At 31.0% G+C, this 14,943-nt stretch overlaps 1 protein-coding gene across 1 annotated transcript in view; it reads left to right on the forward strand.

The window, feature by feature from the left end:
- The window catches only part of LOC126888359 (fatty acid synthase-like), an 84,675-nt gene extending 80,583 nt beyond the window's left edge, over positions 1 to 4,092 (forward strand). The window contains exons 20-21 of the mRNA XM_050656537.1: positions 426 to 662; positions 3,874 to 4,092. Of these exons, the coding sequence (XP_050512494.1) occupies positions 426 to 662; positions 3,874 to 3,987 (351 nt within the window). The 3' untranslated portion in view covers positions 3,988 to 4,092. The remainder of the gene's footprint in view (positions 1 to 425; positions 663 to 3,873) is intronic.
- Positions 4,093 to 14,943: the final 10,851 nt, after the last annotated feature.

Genomic DNA, 14,943 nt, shown 5'->3' on the forward strand with positions numbered 1-14,943 from the left:
TGCGGTGTGAATTCGACGAAGGTTGCAAACAGACTCTTATATTTGGTAGTTGGGCAACTTTTAGCTTTTTTGTTTAGCGGGAAAGATAGTTGGCGGGTATATGGGTAAAAAACTAGTTTTGAAGGGACAGGTACAAGGTTCGAATGTGTTGAAATATTGAAAATATTTCTTCACTGTAGAAATTTATGGGAAATTTATACAACAGCGTCAGATACGCAAATTATTTTCACAATTCTGCATAAATATGCAGCTTAGTTTCGTTTCAATTCAGAGGTGTTAATGTAGCCCCACTGAAGGCGTCTGAAGAGACAGTAACGTACGTATGGGGACGATGCATCACCGCTGAACCGATGATTGAAACATAAGATGATTTTTAATAATGATTCTTCAAAAATTAAAGACATAACGACGACCTTATTTTTTAGGTGAAAAGATGTCTGAACAATAAATCCAGTTATGAAGAAAAACTAGATGGTGTGAGTGAACTGATTTCCAAACTATCAGGTATAGAAAAGGTAAAAGTTTTAACGTCCGCAGATTCTTTTATTAAAAGAATTGAAGCAGGTTTTTTCTATAAACCATCCGCGAAGTTATCAGGAAGAATATTGTTAATAAGAAGAAATGATAATCCATTTGCCACTGAAGATTATGACCTTAACGAAGTGAGTAATACACAAAATCATACTTAAGACTTGTAGAATCATCATTCTATTTGTTTTTATCTCTTTGTAGAAACCGAGTTGTACCTCTGTAGAAACCAATCTTAAGTATTACAGCTCCTTTATACCACCAACATCTTTTCTCAAGATTTGCCTCTCTCAAATCTTTAACTTTTTTCTTCTTTCTGGTTCATTGTCAAAATTTCACATGCATACAACACTGTTTGACTCACTATTGTTTCATAAGTTTGAATCTTCTCTTCTCTCTAAATATCTTCTATTGTGCGTTTAATGATCCTACTGCTTGCTGTGCTTTTTCAATTAACGTGTGTCTACCCAGGCAACCAAATAACGTCTACAAAACGTTGAAAAAACGTCATAATTATCACAAAACGACGTCATTTTATCACGTTGTTTAGACGTCGAAAATCACGTGAATATGTCCTACCATAAATCACGTCATTTTTATCACGTTTTAAATACGTGATATGAAAAACGTAGATTTTACGTCGATTTTGCGTCATTTTTTAGATTTATTTTTCATTTTATGGTTTTAGAAATACACAATAATTAAATGGGCCCGCCGAATAACGTTGTAAACGCCACATGGTTTGTTTTTGAGAAGTCAAAGAAGTTTTAATATTGTGATAATGTTGAGTTTATACATTTTAAAGGTGAGTAATACAGTTTGTATTTTGTATTTAAAAACTGTATCACTAACACTTAAAATGTATAAACTCACCATTATCACAATATTAAAACTTTTTCTTTGACTTCTCAAAAACAAACCATGTGGCGCTTACAAGGTTTTTCTTTATTCTGCAGACCCATTAAATTATTCGTATGGGCATTGTTGGTATTGCAATTTTTTCATTTAAGTAAAACCAAATGGAAGGCTCGTTAAAATGCATATAATTACAATATCCTCAATGCAACATATATAACATACATAGAATTTTCACTTTTTATATTATATTTACTGTGTCAAAGCTGAAACAACATATAAACTAATAAATGATTTATTAACAAATTAAAAATTAAAGTCACAATTTAATAACAAACTTAAGTTTAAACTATTTAAGTTATATAATATATATAATTATTATAATTATACCACACACTTTAAAGGTACGATTCCGACAACGAGTGCAGACGGCAGTTACAGTTGTCACCATGACAGACGTCATTATTTTACACTATTAATTTGTATAATGATTAGCAACTGATGTTCTGCCGGACAGCGGTTGCAGTCAGATGTCGGAATCAGTCTCATACAAATAAAGAGTGCAAAGTAGTAACGTCCATAGCACTGACAACTGCAACTGATGTTTGCAGTTGCCGTCTGCAGTCTTGTCGGAATCGTACCTTTAGTCAGAAATGAATACAAACAAATAAGACCCAATATATTGAATTTCAATGAAAACTATCTGCTTTATATTTATAAATTTTAAGGAAGAGGATTGAATGATAAAAAATAGGACAAAACTATAATAGTCTGTGTTCTCACATATATTTCCATACTCTTATAATCCTCAAATTGATTTCAAATAATTATTACACATTTTTGCATACAAAAAGATCTACAGACACCTGAAAAATATATTTTTTGATTAAGGGACTGTAATGACCAAATTAAAATGATAAAAAGAATTTACACGTGATATCTGATAATACACACTTAAAAGACTAATACATAAATACTCATGATAAAGAAGTACATTATAATTAAAAATGAATAACCATTTTCATATCGCTGCAACATGAAGCCAAAGCAGTCTTATCAGTTCGTTTAGAGAGTGCAACAAGCACTCTGACTGAACAGTTTCAAAACTCATTAGTTTTTCATCAGAGAATGTACATAGCTGTAACATCTGTACATCCATTGGGTTCATTTTCTTCTGTCTTGCTGTGGGCATACTCAGCTGCAAATAAGATTGCTGCAAACTTCACTATTACCGGCCAGACACATACAATGTGCATTTGCTATGCCATTGGAACTAGCTATCACCCAAGCACCTAGTGGTTAAGCATTAGCTTTTTGGGAATGCTTCACCTAAAAAAATATTTTATCTTTGTGGGAATGCTTCAACTACCAAAATTTATTTTTATTAGAGTATTTGCGTTCTTTACAATGATTGAGAATATTTTAAAATCAGACATTCATATAATATAATTTTAGAAAAAACAACCATCCAACAATAATATAGAAATCATTAACAATTTTTACTCCTTTCAAAACAAATCCAGTTGTGAAGGCTTTTATGTGCCTGAAGGCTTTTGTATGCTTTCATCTGCTGCTTAAAGTAGTAACTGTGAGACTCTACCAGATAATATGTATAAATATTTATCTATAATAGCATTGTAATAGTAATTGGTGGAATATGCACTTTACTGTAAAATCCAATTCTGATTGACTAAATTGTATATGGATCTAAATCTCCAATTATTTTCAGCTTCAATGAATATCTAAAACAATAAAATAAATAATGTTATTGCTTGCAAAATTCATCATTATTGATAAATATCGGGGAAAATGAACAGTAAATAAAAATTGTTTGGCCTACCTTTATCTCCAACATTTGGAGTTTCCAATAATAGTTTCCTTAAATAATCACTTTGCATTGTGATAAATTTATAAAATTCACAAATTACAAACTAAAGTTTTAAAAAATACACAAAAAACAGCCAACAAAATCCAAATGAATCCAAAATATGAAATGAAACGACGATACAAACATAACCTACAACCTTTGTTTTGTAACTTTTAAGCTTCTCTCAATTTCGTGACGTCAGCCGTCAGACTTCGGCTGTCTGAAATGAAAACGTCTTTTAAACGTATTTTAACGTCATTAATTTTACGTATTTAAAATCACCTACAAAAGACGTCGGTATGACGTAATGTTCAACCACGTGTGTATATTCAACCAAAAACTGACGCTTCCTCGACGTTATTGACGTCTCTTGGTTACCTGGGTATTTCTCTCTCTTTGCCTCCTCTACTTATAACTGTTACCCCTCTATTTGTGACTGTTATTCCAAGGTATTAAAGTTCTGTTACCTTGTTCCTGTTCTGTTACTCTCTTTCATTCATCCTTAGAGTGATCCATTTATTTTCTTCTGCATTTTCCCCTCTCTTTTTCATATAAGTATTTCGTTTTTTCTTATTTTTAAACCTATAGTATTTTTTCAATTATAATTATATTTTTGTTTTTAGGTTTGTGAGCAATCGTTCGACGTTTTTAAAATTGATGGAGACCACAAAACAATATTATTAGGAAATAATGCACAGACAGTAGCAGATATAATTCACAAGTTTTACAAACTATAATTTAACTATTTTGTGTGCTTAAATAGAGAAATTATAAAATTTGCTTTTACATATTTGTAATAAATATTATCTGCTTTACATTTTAATAAAGGCACTACACTAGTAGATATTAGGAATTTTTTATTATTTTAGATTTTACATAGAACATTACAATAGTACGTTCTTCAAATCGTTTAGAAAAAAATTCTCGCACTATATAGTGAAAATTCATTTTTAGAAGAAAAACAATTCTTAACATCTGTTTTATTAAAAAATGATTATCCTTTATCGTTTATAAATAAGGAATTGTCAAGATTGGATCGAATGGAACAGAACAACATAGAACGGGATCCTACAACATTCACAAGAAATAATACGAGGAAAATATCAATACCCTACATAAAAGGACTATCCGAGAAACTTAAAACAATAGGAAATAAATTCAACATTTCAACAACATTCAAAACAAACAACACATTGAGATCTATTCTATCTAAGACTAAACCTAACAATGAACAAGAAAGGACAAAAAATTGTATTTATAAAATACCTTGTGAATGCGAACAGTTTTATATAGGTGAAACATCAAGACCATTAAACGTTAGAATAAGTGAACATCAATCTTATATTAAAAATAGAGAATTTGATAGATCTCAAATATGTCAACACGCATGGGATAATGAACATAGAGTTCAGTGGAGAGATTCAAGTATAGTCCTGAAAGAAACAGATAGTAAAAAGAGAAAAATCAAAGAAGCGGCTCTAATTATGCTAAACGAAACCAATTGTGTCGCAAATTCCTCGGTGGAATACAGTAGGATGTGGATACCCATACTGAAAGAGGAAGTCAATAGAAAGAAAATACCACAATTAGTAAGTCAATAGTCGAGTTAGTACATATTTTATATTTTAGTATTACTTATATATCCATGTATTATTGATATTATTTATAATTTAAACAAAATTATAGTAAAGTCAGAATTTGGTATTAATTTTGAGAGTAAATTAAATGTAAGACCAAATACTTACGATGTCGGGATAGTATCACGAGGTTTTTCCTGGTTTTCCCTCGTGATTTACTATGAGATCTCTAACGCGAGAATTTTAATGTCACCGTTGCATGTGGTTGTCTTTTTAAAGACAGATCACATGCTATGATTTTTTTGTGACGGATATTCTTAAGTTGGGGTTGATTTCATGTAATCGAATGAACTATCTTTCAGTAAAGTCGTCCCAGGAACGCAACTCATAAATATTGGCAATATTATTTTAAAGTCTTCTACTTTAAAATATATCATATGTATCTGAATTGCCGATATAAATGAGTCAAATTAAATAAATTATTAGAAGAATTTTTTTACTAAGCAACAACATTTTTGTTTATTTAGTATTATTTTGTATTTTGACAACGGCACCCGACTTGGGCGTCGAAACGTTAATAAAAATCAATTTTTAATAATATTGTGGCTTATTTCCCATTATAAATAGTTAAAATTGTAAAAATGCCACAAGAAAATAGCTTCAGAACAACACTATATAGTGCGCATAAAAACAATTTCAAAGTTAATGTTCTATGTACTACCTGATAATAAGTTCGCTGTACCTACAGCTTATCGATTAGTAGTAGGCTAAAGACAAACCCAAAGACAGAAATGCAGATCATCTACCATGTTTCTAATTATCTAATACAGTCAAGTACATCGAGAGGCTCTACACTCAAAGTGATGATTTCCAATCTTCGATATGATGGAACTTGAAGAAGAAGTCAAAGTAGGATAGTCACAATGTACATAGGAAAGTTAAAGAACTCACAGGTGGACTAAGATGGAACCAGAAAGGAAATTTAAGAGTAGATAAATGATGCACCAAGAATGTTAGAGCAGGAAGTCTGTAATAACACAGCTAAATGAGTTAAATAATAGCAAATCAGTAGGCCCCGATAATATACAAGCAGAACTACTCAAACAAATAGACAACGAATCAATAACGATAATCACAAAGATACTCAACAACATATACAACTCTGAAATACGAACAGAATGGCTGAAGTCTGAGTTTATTGCACTTTCAGAAAAAAAAAACAGGAGCCAAAAAATGCAAATAATACCGTAATATATACTTTATGAGCAACCTACTAAAATTGTTCCTAAAGATAATAGGTACAAAAAAGAATTTACAAGCTGTGTGAAAGTAAAATTTCCTCCAACCAGTTCGGGTTCATAATGCTGTCGGTACGAAAGATGATTTGTTCTCAATACAAGTTTTATTCCAGAGATACAGAGACGTCAATTGCGACGTATACGAATGATCTGAAAATAATATACAAGATCTGAAAATAATTAGAAACCTTTATCAGAATCAGACTGAAAATGACTGTAATAGAGTTGAAGCTTAACATACCGAATATGTGAAAATCATGCATGGAGTGAGGCAAGGCTGTATTTTGTCCCCTTCTTTGTGTATTCCCAAATTTTGTCACTGTCTTCGGTAGTCACTGGTAGGTTAGCTTTTATTAACCAACAATCTAAGACATGCCGATGACACAGTGATTCTTGCCAGCAGCATAGATGAATTACAACAGGTAATGGAAAGGGTTAATTCAGTTAGTGATGAATACGGTCTGAGCCTCAATTTCAAGAAGACAAAACGGATGCTAATGAAAAAGCAGCAACCTACTCGACAGTTAGGGATAAACAACATACTAACTGACCATATAGAATCTTATGTAGATATACCTTGGCACCAACGTAAATGCAAAACGGGAACAGGGCACAGAAATTAAGGCGAGAATAGAACGAACTAGAGCAGCATTTAACAATATGAAAAAGCTCCTCATAAACAAAGATTGGTCTCTTCCTCTAAAACTTAGTTAAATAAATGCTACATTTTTCCGATCTTACTATATGGTGTGGAGGCCAGGACACTGACAGAAACGCTCATGAAAAACTAGAGGCATTCGAAATGTGGATGTACCGACGTATGGCGTAGATATATTAATATTATGTGAGAAATGACAGAAGCTCGAAACAAATGACAATCGATGAAAAGCCCTATACAGCTGATCTATTATTTGTCAACTTTCTATGTTAATATTCAGTTTCTTTACATTTTCTGACGTTCTAAACGTTACTTGACATAATAATAAACATTGCAACAAGTGAAGGGTTCGGGACTGTAATAGCTCAATGTTCCTATGCGTCTAGTATGGTGGCTCCTGCTGTATATTATGAAATCTGAGACCCAGAAGCAGAGTTGTAGCTAGCTAATGAAAAGGAAGTTCTTATTCGTCAAATTACAAATCGAATATTTCAACCTGAAATAACCAAAAAATCAAGCATTTATCAGTGAAAACTCATTATAACTTTTTTAAAATTATTAAAAGAAGCTATATTTTTGTTTTTTTAACATCAAACGTAAACTACGCTCAAAATAATGTTTTACTTTTTTTTTGGTAAAAAAAATCGTGAAAATCACCCTCTAATTAGTATCCCAAATAAAATTAATCGTTACTGCTTCACCACAAGTTACTTTACTTATGTATGGTTTATATGATCGGAAGTTTCATCGGTTTACAGTGCTTATTTTTAAAAAGGTTGTAAAACTTTGTTTGCAAGTATGCAAACTTTGAACAGACATATCTTAACCAATTTTTGTCTTACAGGAAAACAAAAAAGTCCAAAATATTCAGAACAGTAAAACCTACATTTTTTACTGCTTGAGATTTTTGGTGTCACTAATAATTTTTAAGTTATTTGAAAAAAAAAGGAATTTTTTCAAGAATAAAAAAATTACATTTTTTTCCAATTTTTTTCAAAAATGAACCCTTTAAACCGATGAAACTTACAAATTATATAAATAATACATATTATAAAAGTAAATGGTAAAGCGGTAACGATTAATTTCAATTGGAATGCTAATTAGGGGATGATTTTTACAATTTTTTTTTACCAAAAAAAGGTCCAATACAAGGTTGCTTGTTGCATGTTCTTGTTGCTAGAAACTTTTTAAAAATCAAAAATAAAGTTTTTAAACGCTTTAAAGAAGTTGTAATGAGTTTTCCCCGAAAACTGCTTAATTTTTTTTATTATTTCACATTGAAATATTAGATTTGGAATTTGACGAATAAGAACCTACTTTTCATTAGCTACAACTCTGCTTCTACTGCTGGGTTTGCAGACTTCATATATAAATTACTATTTTCACTTTTTTGTAAACTATATTTTTGCTAAGAATATTTTTTTCGATAAAATAATTAGTTTTTGAGTTATTTGCGAAAAACCCTGTGAAAACCGGGTTTGTTTGTTGAAAAATGAACATATTCACTCGAAAATAACTCGAAAAGTATTGACTTTGTTAAAATCTCTATAGAACAAAATTTGCTTAGAATTAGTCAGTTTATCCAATTCCGGACTTATTTTGAACGTATGTTTTTTCACCCCCGAAAATACCCCTAGGTATTCTCGGGCGTATTCCCCTGAGTATGCCCCTTTTACTCCCAGGCAAAAGCACACATCGGCACAATATCACTACTTTTTTTGTTACCTATGTACTATGTACCTATACCTATGACAAATTTGATGTCAATATAAGCGGTTCTTTAAAATTCACAGCAAAAACCGTGAATAAATGGACATTTATTTGTAGACTAAAATATCAACATGAAATAAACAGAATAAAATCATAACCATAACAAAATAAATTAAAATGCCTGAAAATAAAAATAAATGATGGTTTTGCTTGTTTAAGATTAAGGATGTACCAGTAAGAACTTTCAACATGAAAAATCTCAGTTTTAAAATACTATCTACCATTTTAATTCTTATTAAATTGGTGGATTCTGCATCTGAGATTCTTCAATTTGTTAAAATGCCTGACTTTCGACATGTTCTCGCAAATGGGAGTCGGCAGTAACCGGATGATATACTAATAAAATTTCGTGTATATACCTAATCCTATTTCATTTCTTAAATTTTATTTTAAAATTAATTTTTGTTTTTTTTTTGCAATTTTTGACCCCGAGTTTTGGCGCCCCTAAAGAACGGAGTCCGTGTGCATTGCACACTTTGCACATATGGAAGCGGGGGCCCTGAGTGGAACTAATCAGAAGAACAGCAAGCAAGATCAGAATTGCCATGTCAATAGCCAAAGTTCGCAACGGACAGGGCATTTTAAGAAGAAAAACGCTTCTTTAAAATTCCCTGGGTGTTTTGAAACCAATTTTTGTCTTTTTTTGTAATTGTTTTACTGTGTAGTGTAATGTGGAATTCTGCTTGTACCTAATGTTTTGTATCACACGTAGGTAGTACCTATAGGTAAAATTATTGTGTTTAAGGAAATGAGAAATATGTTTGCTTGTGTTTATTTAGATCGTAATCATTTTATATTATTTTATCTTTTCCTTTCAACAAATTTGCAATTTTTTATTGAGCCATCGCGAAAAACTCGAATCGGAGTAGGTTGAAATTTAACTGTTTTGGGTGAGTACTTCATCTACCTCCACATGACATGTATTGTTTATTTTACTTGCAAACAAAGATTGCAACCTTGAAGTAAAACAAAAAACAAATAAATTATTTAATATCGAAATTATTATAAGAAGTAATCTATACCTACTTAATAAATAAAAAATAATAGATAAATATAGGTCTTTTATAAGAAAAATTGTTTTGAGAATTGTCTTAATTATTTAGAATAAGTATTTTAAACCACTAAAAAAATGCACCATCACATTTAGCCTAATAAAATAAAAAAAAGTCAAAATGTAAATTCGTACAGGTTAAAACAAATTTTATATCAAAGTTTAGGTGGGTACAAAAGATATTTTCAAAAAAGTATCCAAATCATACAAGGGGATCATTGTTTAAAAAATTAAAAAGGGGTAATTTTTGCAAGAAATATACTTTTTTAACTGCTGAGGTAATTCACTTATTAATGAAGGTCTATGGGATTTTTTTCTGCAAATTTGAAGGGTAAATCTTTCACATAAGACTTACTAAATTAAATTTGACCCCCTATTTATTTAAATAATTGTATATAAAGTTTTAAAAACAAATTTGCCAAAAATTATTTTTAGCGTTTTAAATAAGCACTATAAAATATCTTATTTTACAGACTAAGTTGCGCTATGTTATCAGTATTAAGCAAAAAAAAATTGGTCCAAAAATATTTAATATTTTTTTAGATATTGAATTTGTTTATTAAATGTTACTATATTTTAAATTGTAAAAACGCGGTTGTTGCCAAAGAAATATTCACCTGCTTAAGATGTCATTATTTTTATTTTTATGTATATTTTTGATAAATATATTGATTAATTCAAATTTCAATTAAACTCCCCCCTAAAATGGCATTTGAAAATTATTTAAATTTGTTTATAATTTGTTTTTTTAATAACATCGCGTGGATTAAGTATTTTGAAATGTCGTTTCTATAATTGGGTTCCTGGGAATTTTTTACTAATTAACAAAATTTTTTTGTCGTTTTTTCTTCTTCTTTTTTTTTCTTGGAGTTACATTACTACGGGCCCTTTTAGGGTTAAATTTTATTAAGAATATCGAATCTCTGCGTTGTAGATTCTAGACCTAAGAATATTAAGATTTAACTAAAATCTCTTAAATAAAATGTGGCTACTTACTGAGTTACAGGGTGTTTTATTTAAAAATTTAAAAATTATTGTTACCAAGTACTTTAAAACTATTTGACGTATCCTTATCATACTTGGCAGAAAGTGTGACTATTATACACCCTACTAAATTGTGATTAATAAACGTTTCTAGCTAGTGCCAGAGGCGTACGACAGGGGATAGTGAATGATTGACTTTCCCAAATTCTACGCCACTGAGTGAATTACTATTTTAGCGAAATTTTTCGTTTCTCCAATACTTTGTATGTAAATAACTTTATTGGTATTGATAAAGCCATCAGTTTGAGAGATACTGGAAGTTTAAAATGAATGAATGAATGAATCAAAATAACTATGCCGTTTCATATTTAACGTCCAATTTCTCGAAAACTAATGACTTAATCGTTACCAGTAAAGAGTATATTATTTACATAGAAAGTATTGGAGAATCGAAAAATTTCGGTAAAATATTAATTCCCTCAGTGGCGTAGAATTTGGGAAGGGTCAACCATTAACTATCCCCTGTCGTACGCCTCTGGTAGCAGCTAGAAACTGTTAGTTATCACTATTTAGTAGACTGTATAGTACATACACTTTCTGCCAAGTATAATAAGGGTACGTCAAATAGTTTGAAAGTAATTGGTAAAAATAATTTTTAAATTTTTAAATAAAACACCCTGTAACTCAATAAGTAGCCACATTTTATTTAAGTGATTTTAGACCAATCTTAATATTTTTATGTCTAGAAACCACAACTTAGAGATTCGACATTCTTAATGAAACTTAACCCTAAAAGGGCCCGTAATAATATAACTCCAAGAAAAAAAAAAAGAAGAGGAAAAAATGACAAAAAAATTTGTTAATTAGTGAAAAACTCCCAGAATCCCATTTATCGAAACGGCATTTCAAAATATTTAATCCCCGGGACGTTATTAAAAAAACAAATTATAAACAAATTTGAATAATTTTCAAATGCCATTTTAAGGGGAAGTTTAATTGAAATTTGAATTTATCAATACATTTATCAAAAATATACATAAAAATAATAAGATTTAATACAGGTGAATATTTCTTTGGCAACAACCGTGTTTTTGCAATAGAAAATAGAGTAACATTTAATAAACAAATTCAATATCTCAAAAAATATTAAATATTTTTGGACCAATTTTTTTTTCCTTAATACTGATAACATAGCGCAACTTAGTCTGTAAAGTAAGATATTTTATAGTGCTTATTTAAAACGCTAAAAATAATTTTTTGCAAATTTGTTTTTAAAGTTTTATATACAATTATTTAAATAAATAGGGGGTCAAATTTAATTTAGTAAGACTTATGTGAAAGACTTACCCTTCAACTCTGCAGAAAAAATCCCATAGACCTTTATCGGTAATTGAATGCCCTCAGCAGTTAAAAAAGTAATTTTTTTGCAAAAATGACCCCTTTTTAATTATTTAAACAATGATCCCCTTGTATGATTTGGATACTTTTTTGAAAATATCTTTTGTACTCACCTAAACTTTGATATAAAATTTGTTTCAACCTGTACGAATTTACATTTTGATTTACATGTAGTGTAATTTTATTTTACTAGACTAATTACGAATGAAATGGTGTTGCATAGAATGGAAAGAGACAGATAACTTTTGATCACCATTAAAGGGCGAAAGACAGCAAATTTGGGGCACATACTTGGAACCGATAAGTACGAGCTGTTGCAGCTGAAAGTTAAAATCGAAGTGCTAAGTACGAAAATAAAAGTGCTAAGTTAAAATCGAAGGAAAAGGGGTCCAAATATCCTGGCTGAAAAACATGCGCGACTGGAACGGGTTCTTTTGAGAAAAGCAGAAGATAGAGACGAATTTGCAATGGTTATAGCCAACCTTATAGCAGTCCCACGAATGGGCGCTATTTGTATAACACTATTAACACGTTGCCGCGACAAAAATATATGTTAAAATTAGCGTTGCCCAAAATCGGTCTTGGTCTTGCAGTCTTGATCTTGTTCTTGCATTTTCGCAAGACCAAGACCAAGACCAAGACCGCCTAATTTTAGCAAGACCAAGACCAAGACTGACGGTGCAAGATTTGAGCAAGAACAAGACTGACCCTGCGAAACTCTTGCGTCTTGCAGTTAGGACCGAATATCGTTTTAGGAAGTATAGTAGTTTGGGTATATGCTTAGATGTATAGAGGCTCTATGAGACGCAAAAAAATATGTAACAAAAATTTGGAAAATTGGACTTACGCGCATTACGAACAATACCATAAGCATACATAGCCAATCAAAATATCCATTAACCCTCCTAAGGCGATGCGGGGTGCGGCTGCACCCCAGACCTCGTTTTTCTCACCTATCTTTTTTAATAAATTTTTTTGATTTTTGTCCATTTTATTATTCGTATTAAATTCAATTCTAAACGTATTCCACCCATTACAGCATTTAAAAGTTTTTGCGTTTACGTGCTTTTTTGAAAAAATTACTTTTGGGTGCAAATGATGAAAATTTCGTATCCTGAATTGGACGTTTCTGATGTTCCACCTGGAGCTAACAGAGCTACGGGACAAGATCGGTGTTACTTATGTCAGAGAAAAAAGACCGAAAGTCCTGGCATAACTGTATTGTGTGTAAAAACTTTGTGTTGCTCATTCTGTGAAAAATTTCATGTGTTTGTCTTGCGACGATAATAACTTTTTTTTTAGGAAGAAATGAGTACTTTTTTGTAAAATTATGTTTCGTACTATAATAAATAATAAGTCCTAATTATCTTTCAAATTAATTTCCCCAACGTTCACATATAAAAAAAATGGATATACAGATGGGGTGCAAATGCACCCCGCACCGTTGTTTACGTAAGAATCTAAGCACCGCCTTACGAGGATTAAAAGAAAACTTGGCACATTTGATACGTACTGAGAGGTCATAAAACTACAATGTAAAAATAAAACATTTTAAACATGCTTTAACAACAGACGATTTTTTCGCTCTGAAATTAATTGTCCAGATTTTGATAATAGGCGCCCCAATAGCCGCCGTCTAATCGTTTAAAAATATATGTCATCTTAGCTTAGCTGATAAAAAAAATATAATAATAATAGATATAATAAATCTTGTCGGCCCAAATAATTAAGACTAAACATCGTTTGTGCTGAGTGTGCGATATCGGTTAAACAAACCATTTGCTGAAAAAGCGCGGCTAACTATCAATTATTAACAGTCTATTTCTATATAATGAACAATAAGTTTCTTTGACATTGTTTATGACACGGACACATAATATGTCGCGTTGTTAATCACGAAACAGTTTATGTTACCTTTTCGATAATAATGTATATCTTTGATAAAGAACTTTAAACTCATCATTCCACACACACAACAATATCCTACTTGGGTATTCGATGAGTATAAAAGAATCTTTGTATTAATTCTTGGTCAAAAAAATTAATATAAAGATAAAGTAAAGTCAAAGCAATTGCGCACTGTTCTGTAATTTAATTTGTATTGTATTTTACTTTTTATTTAAATAAACGGCAAATTGAATAACTCTTTTATTCCATTTCATATAAGGTGAGGGTCGATCAATCCTTTTCTAGACAGATAATGTTCTTTGAAATACAGTCAACTTTATGTCATTGTCATTAATTTGGTTTTTTGTATTTTAACCATGTTTTAGCACATGTAAGCTTATTAAATGCAAACGTTTATTAAGAAACAGACTGTCTCCCGTGTGCCATGGTATATAGTTGTTAGTTAGAGTTAGAGTATAGGCACGGATCGCTTAGATCGTAAGTTCATACCTTACCCAATGTCAGTTTAGACATTTATTAATTTTGTTGGTCATTACCATGGCTATGATAATTCAAGATTAAAATGTACCTACTCTGTTACAGTTTACATAATATTCTAAAGGTGCCGGTGGGGGATGGCGTCTACGCGCATTATTATAGTCGGTGTAAAGAGAGAACGTATTCGAAATAATGAAATAACAAATAATATAAAATTTGTTACTTCATGATTTTGAATATTTTCTCTTTCATAGAGCGACTATAATACTGCGAATAGATGGCGTCACCCACCGGCACCTTTAGAATCTGTGCACTGCACCTACGTTGTTCTAAGATCTGAAGTAACGCTTAAAGAATAGCAATAGGCTAATGTGTAACTGCAAGACTTGCAAGACTCTTGCTGCAAGACCAAGACCAGGTGTATTGGAGCAAGACCAAGACCAAGACTGTCTAAGTCTCGTCTTGGTCTTGCATTTGGGCAACACTAGTTAAAATATATGTTAGTTACAACTAAATTAACCCTGTAGGAATAATGGAACATAGAATTTGACAAGATGTTGATATGTCATATA

This window comes from Diabrotica virgifera, chromosome 7 (genome assembly GCF_917563875.1).
Source record: "Diabrotica virgifera virgifera chromosome 7, PGI_DIABVI_V3a".
Taxonomy (NCBI): Eukaryota; Metazoa; Arthropoda; class Insecta; order Coleoptera; family Chrysomelidae; genus Diabrotica; species Diabrotica virgifera.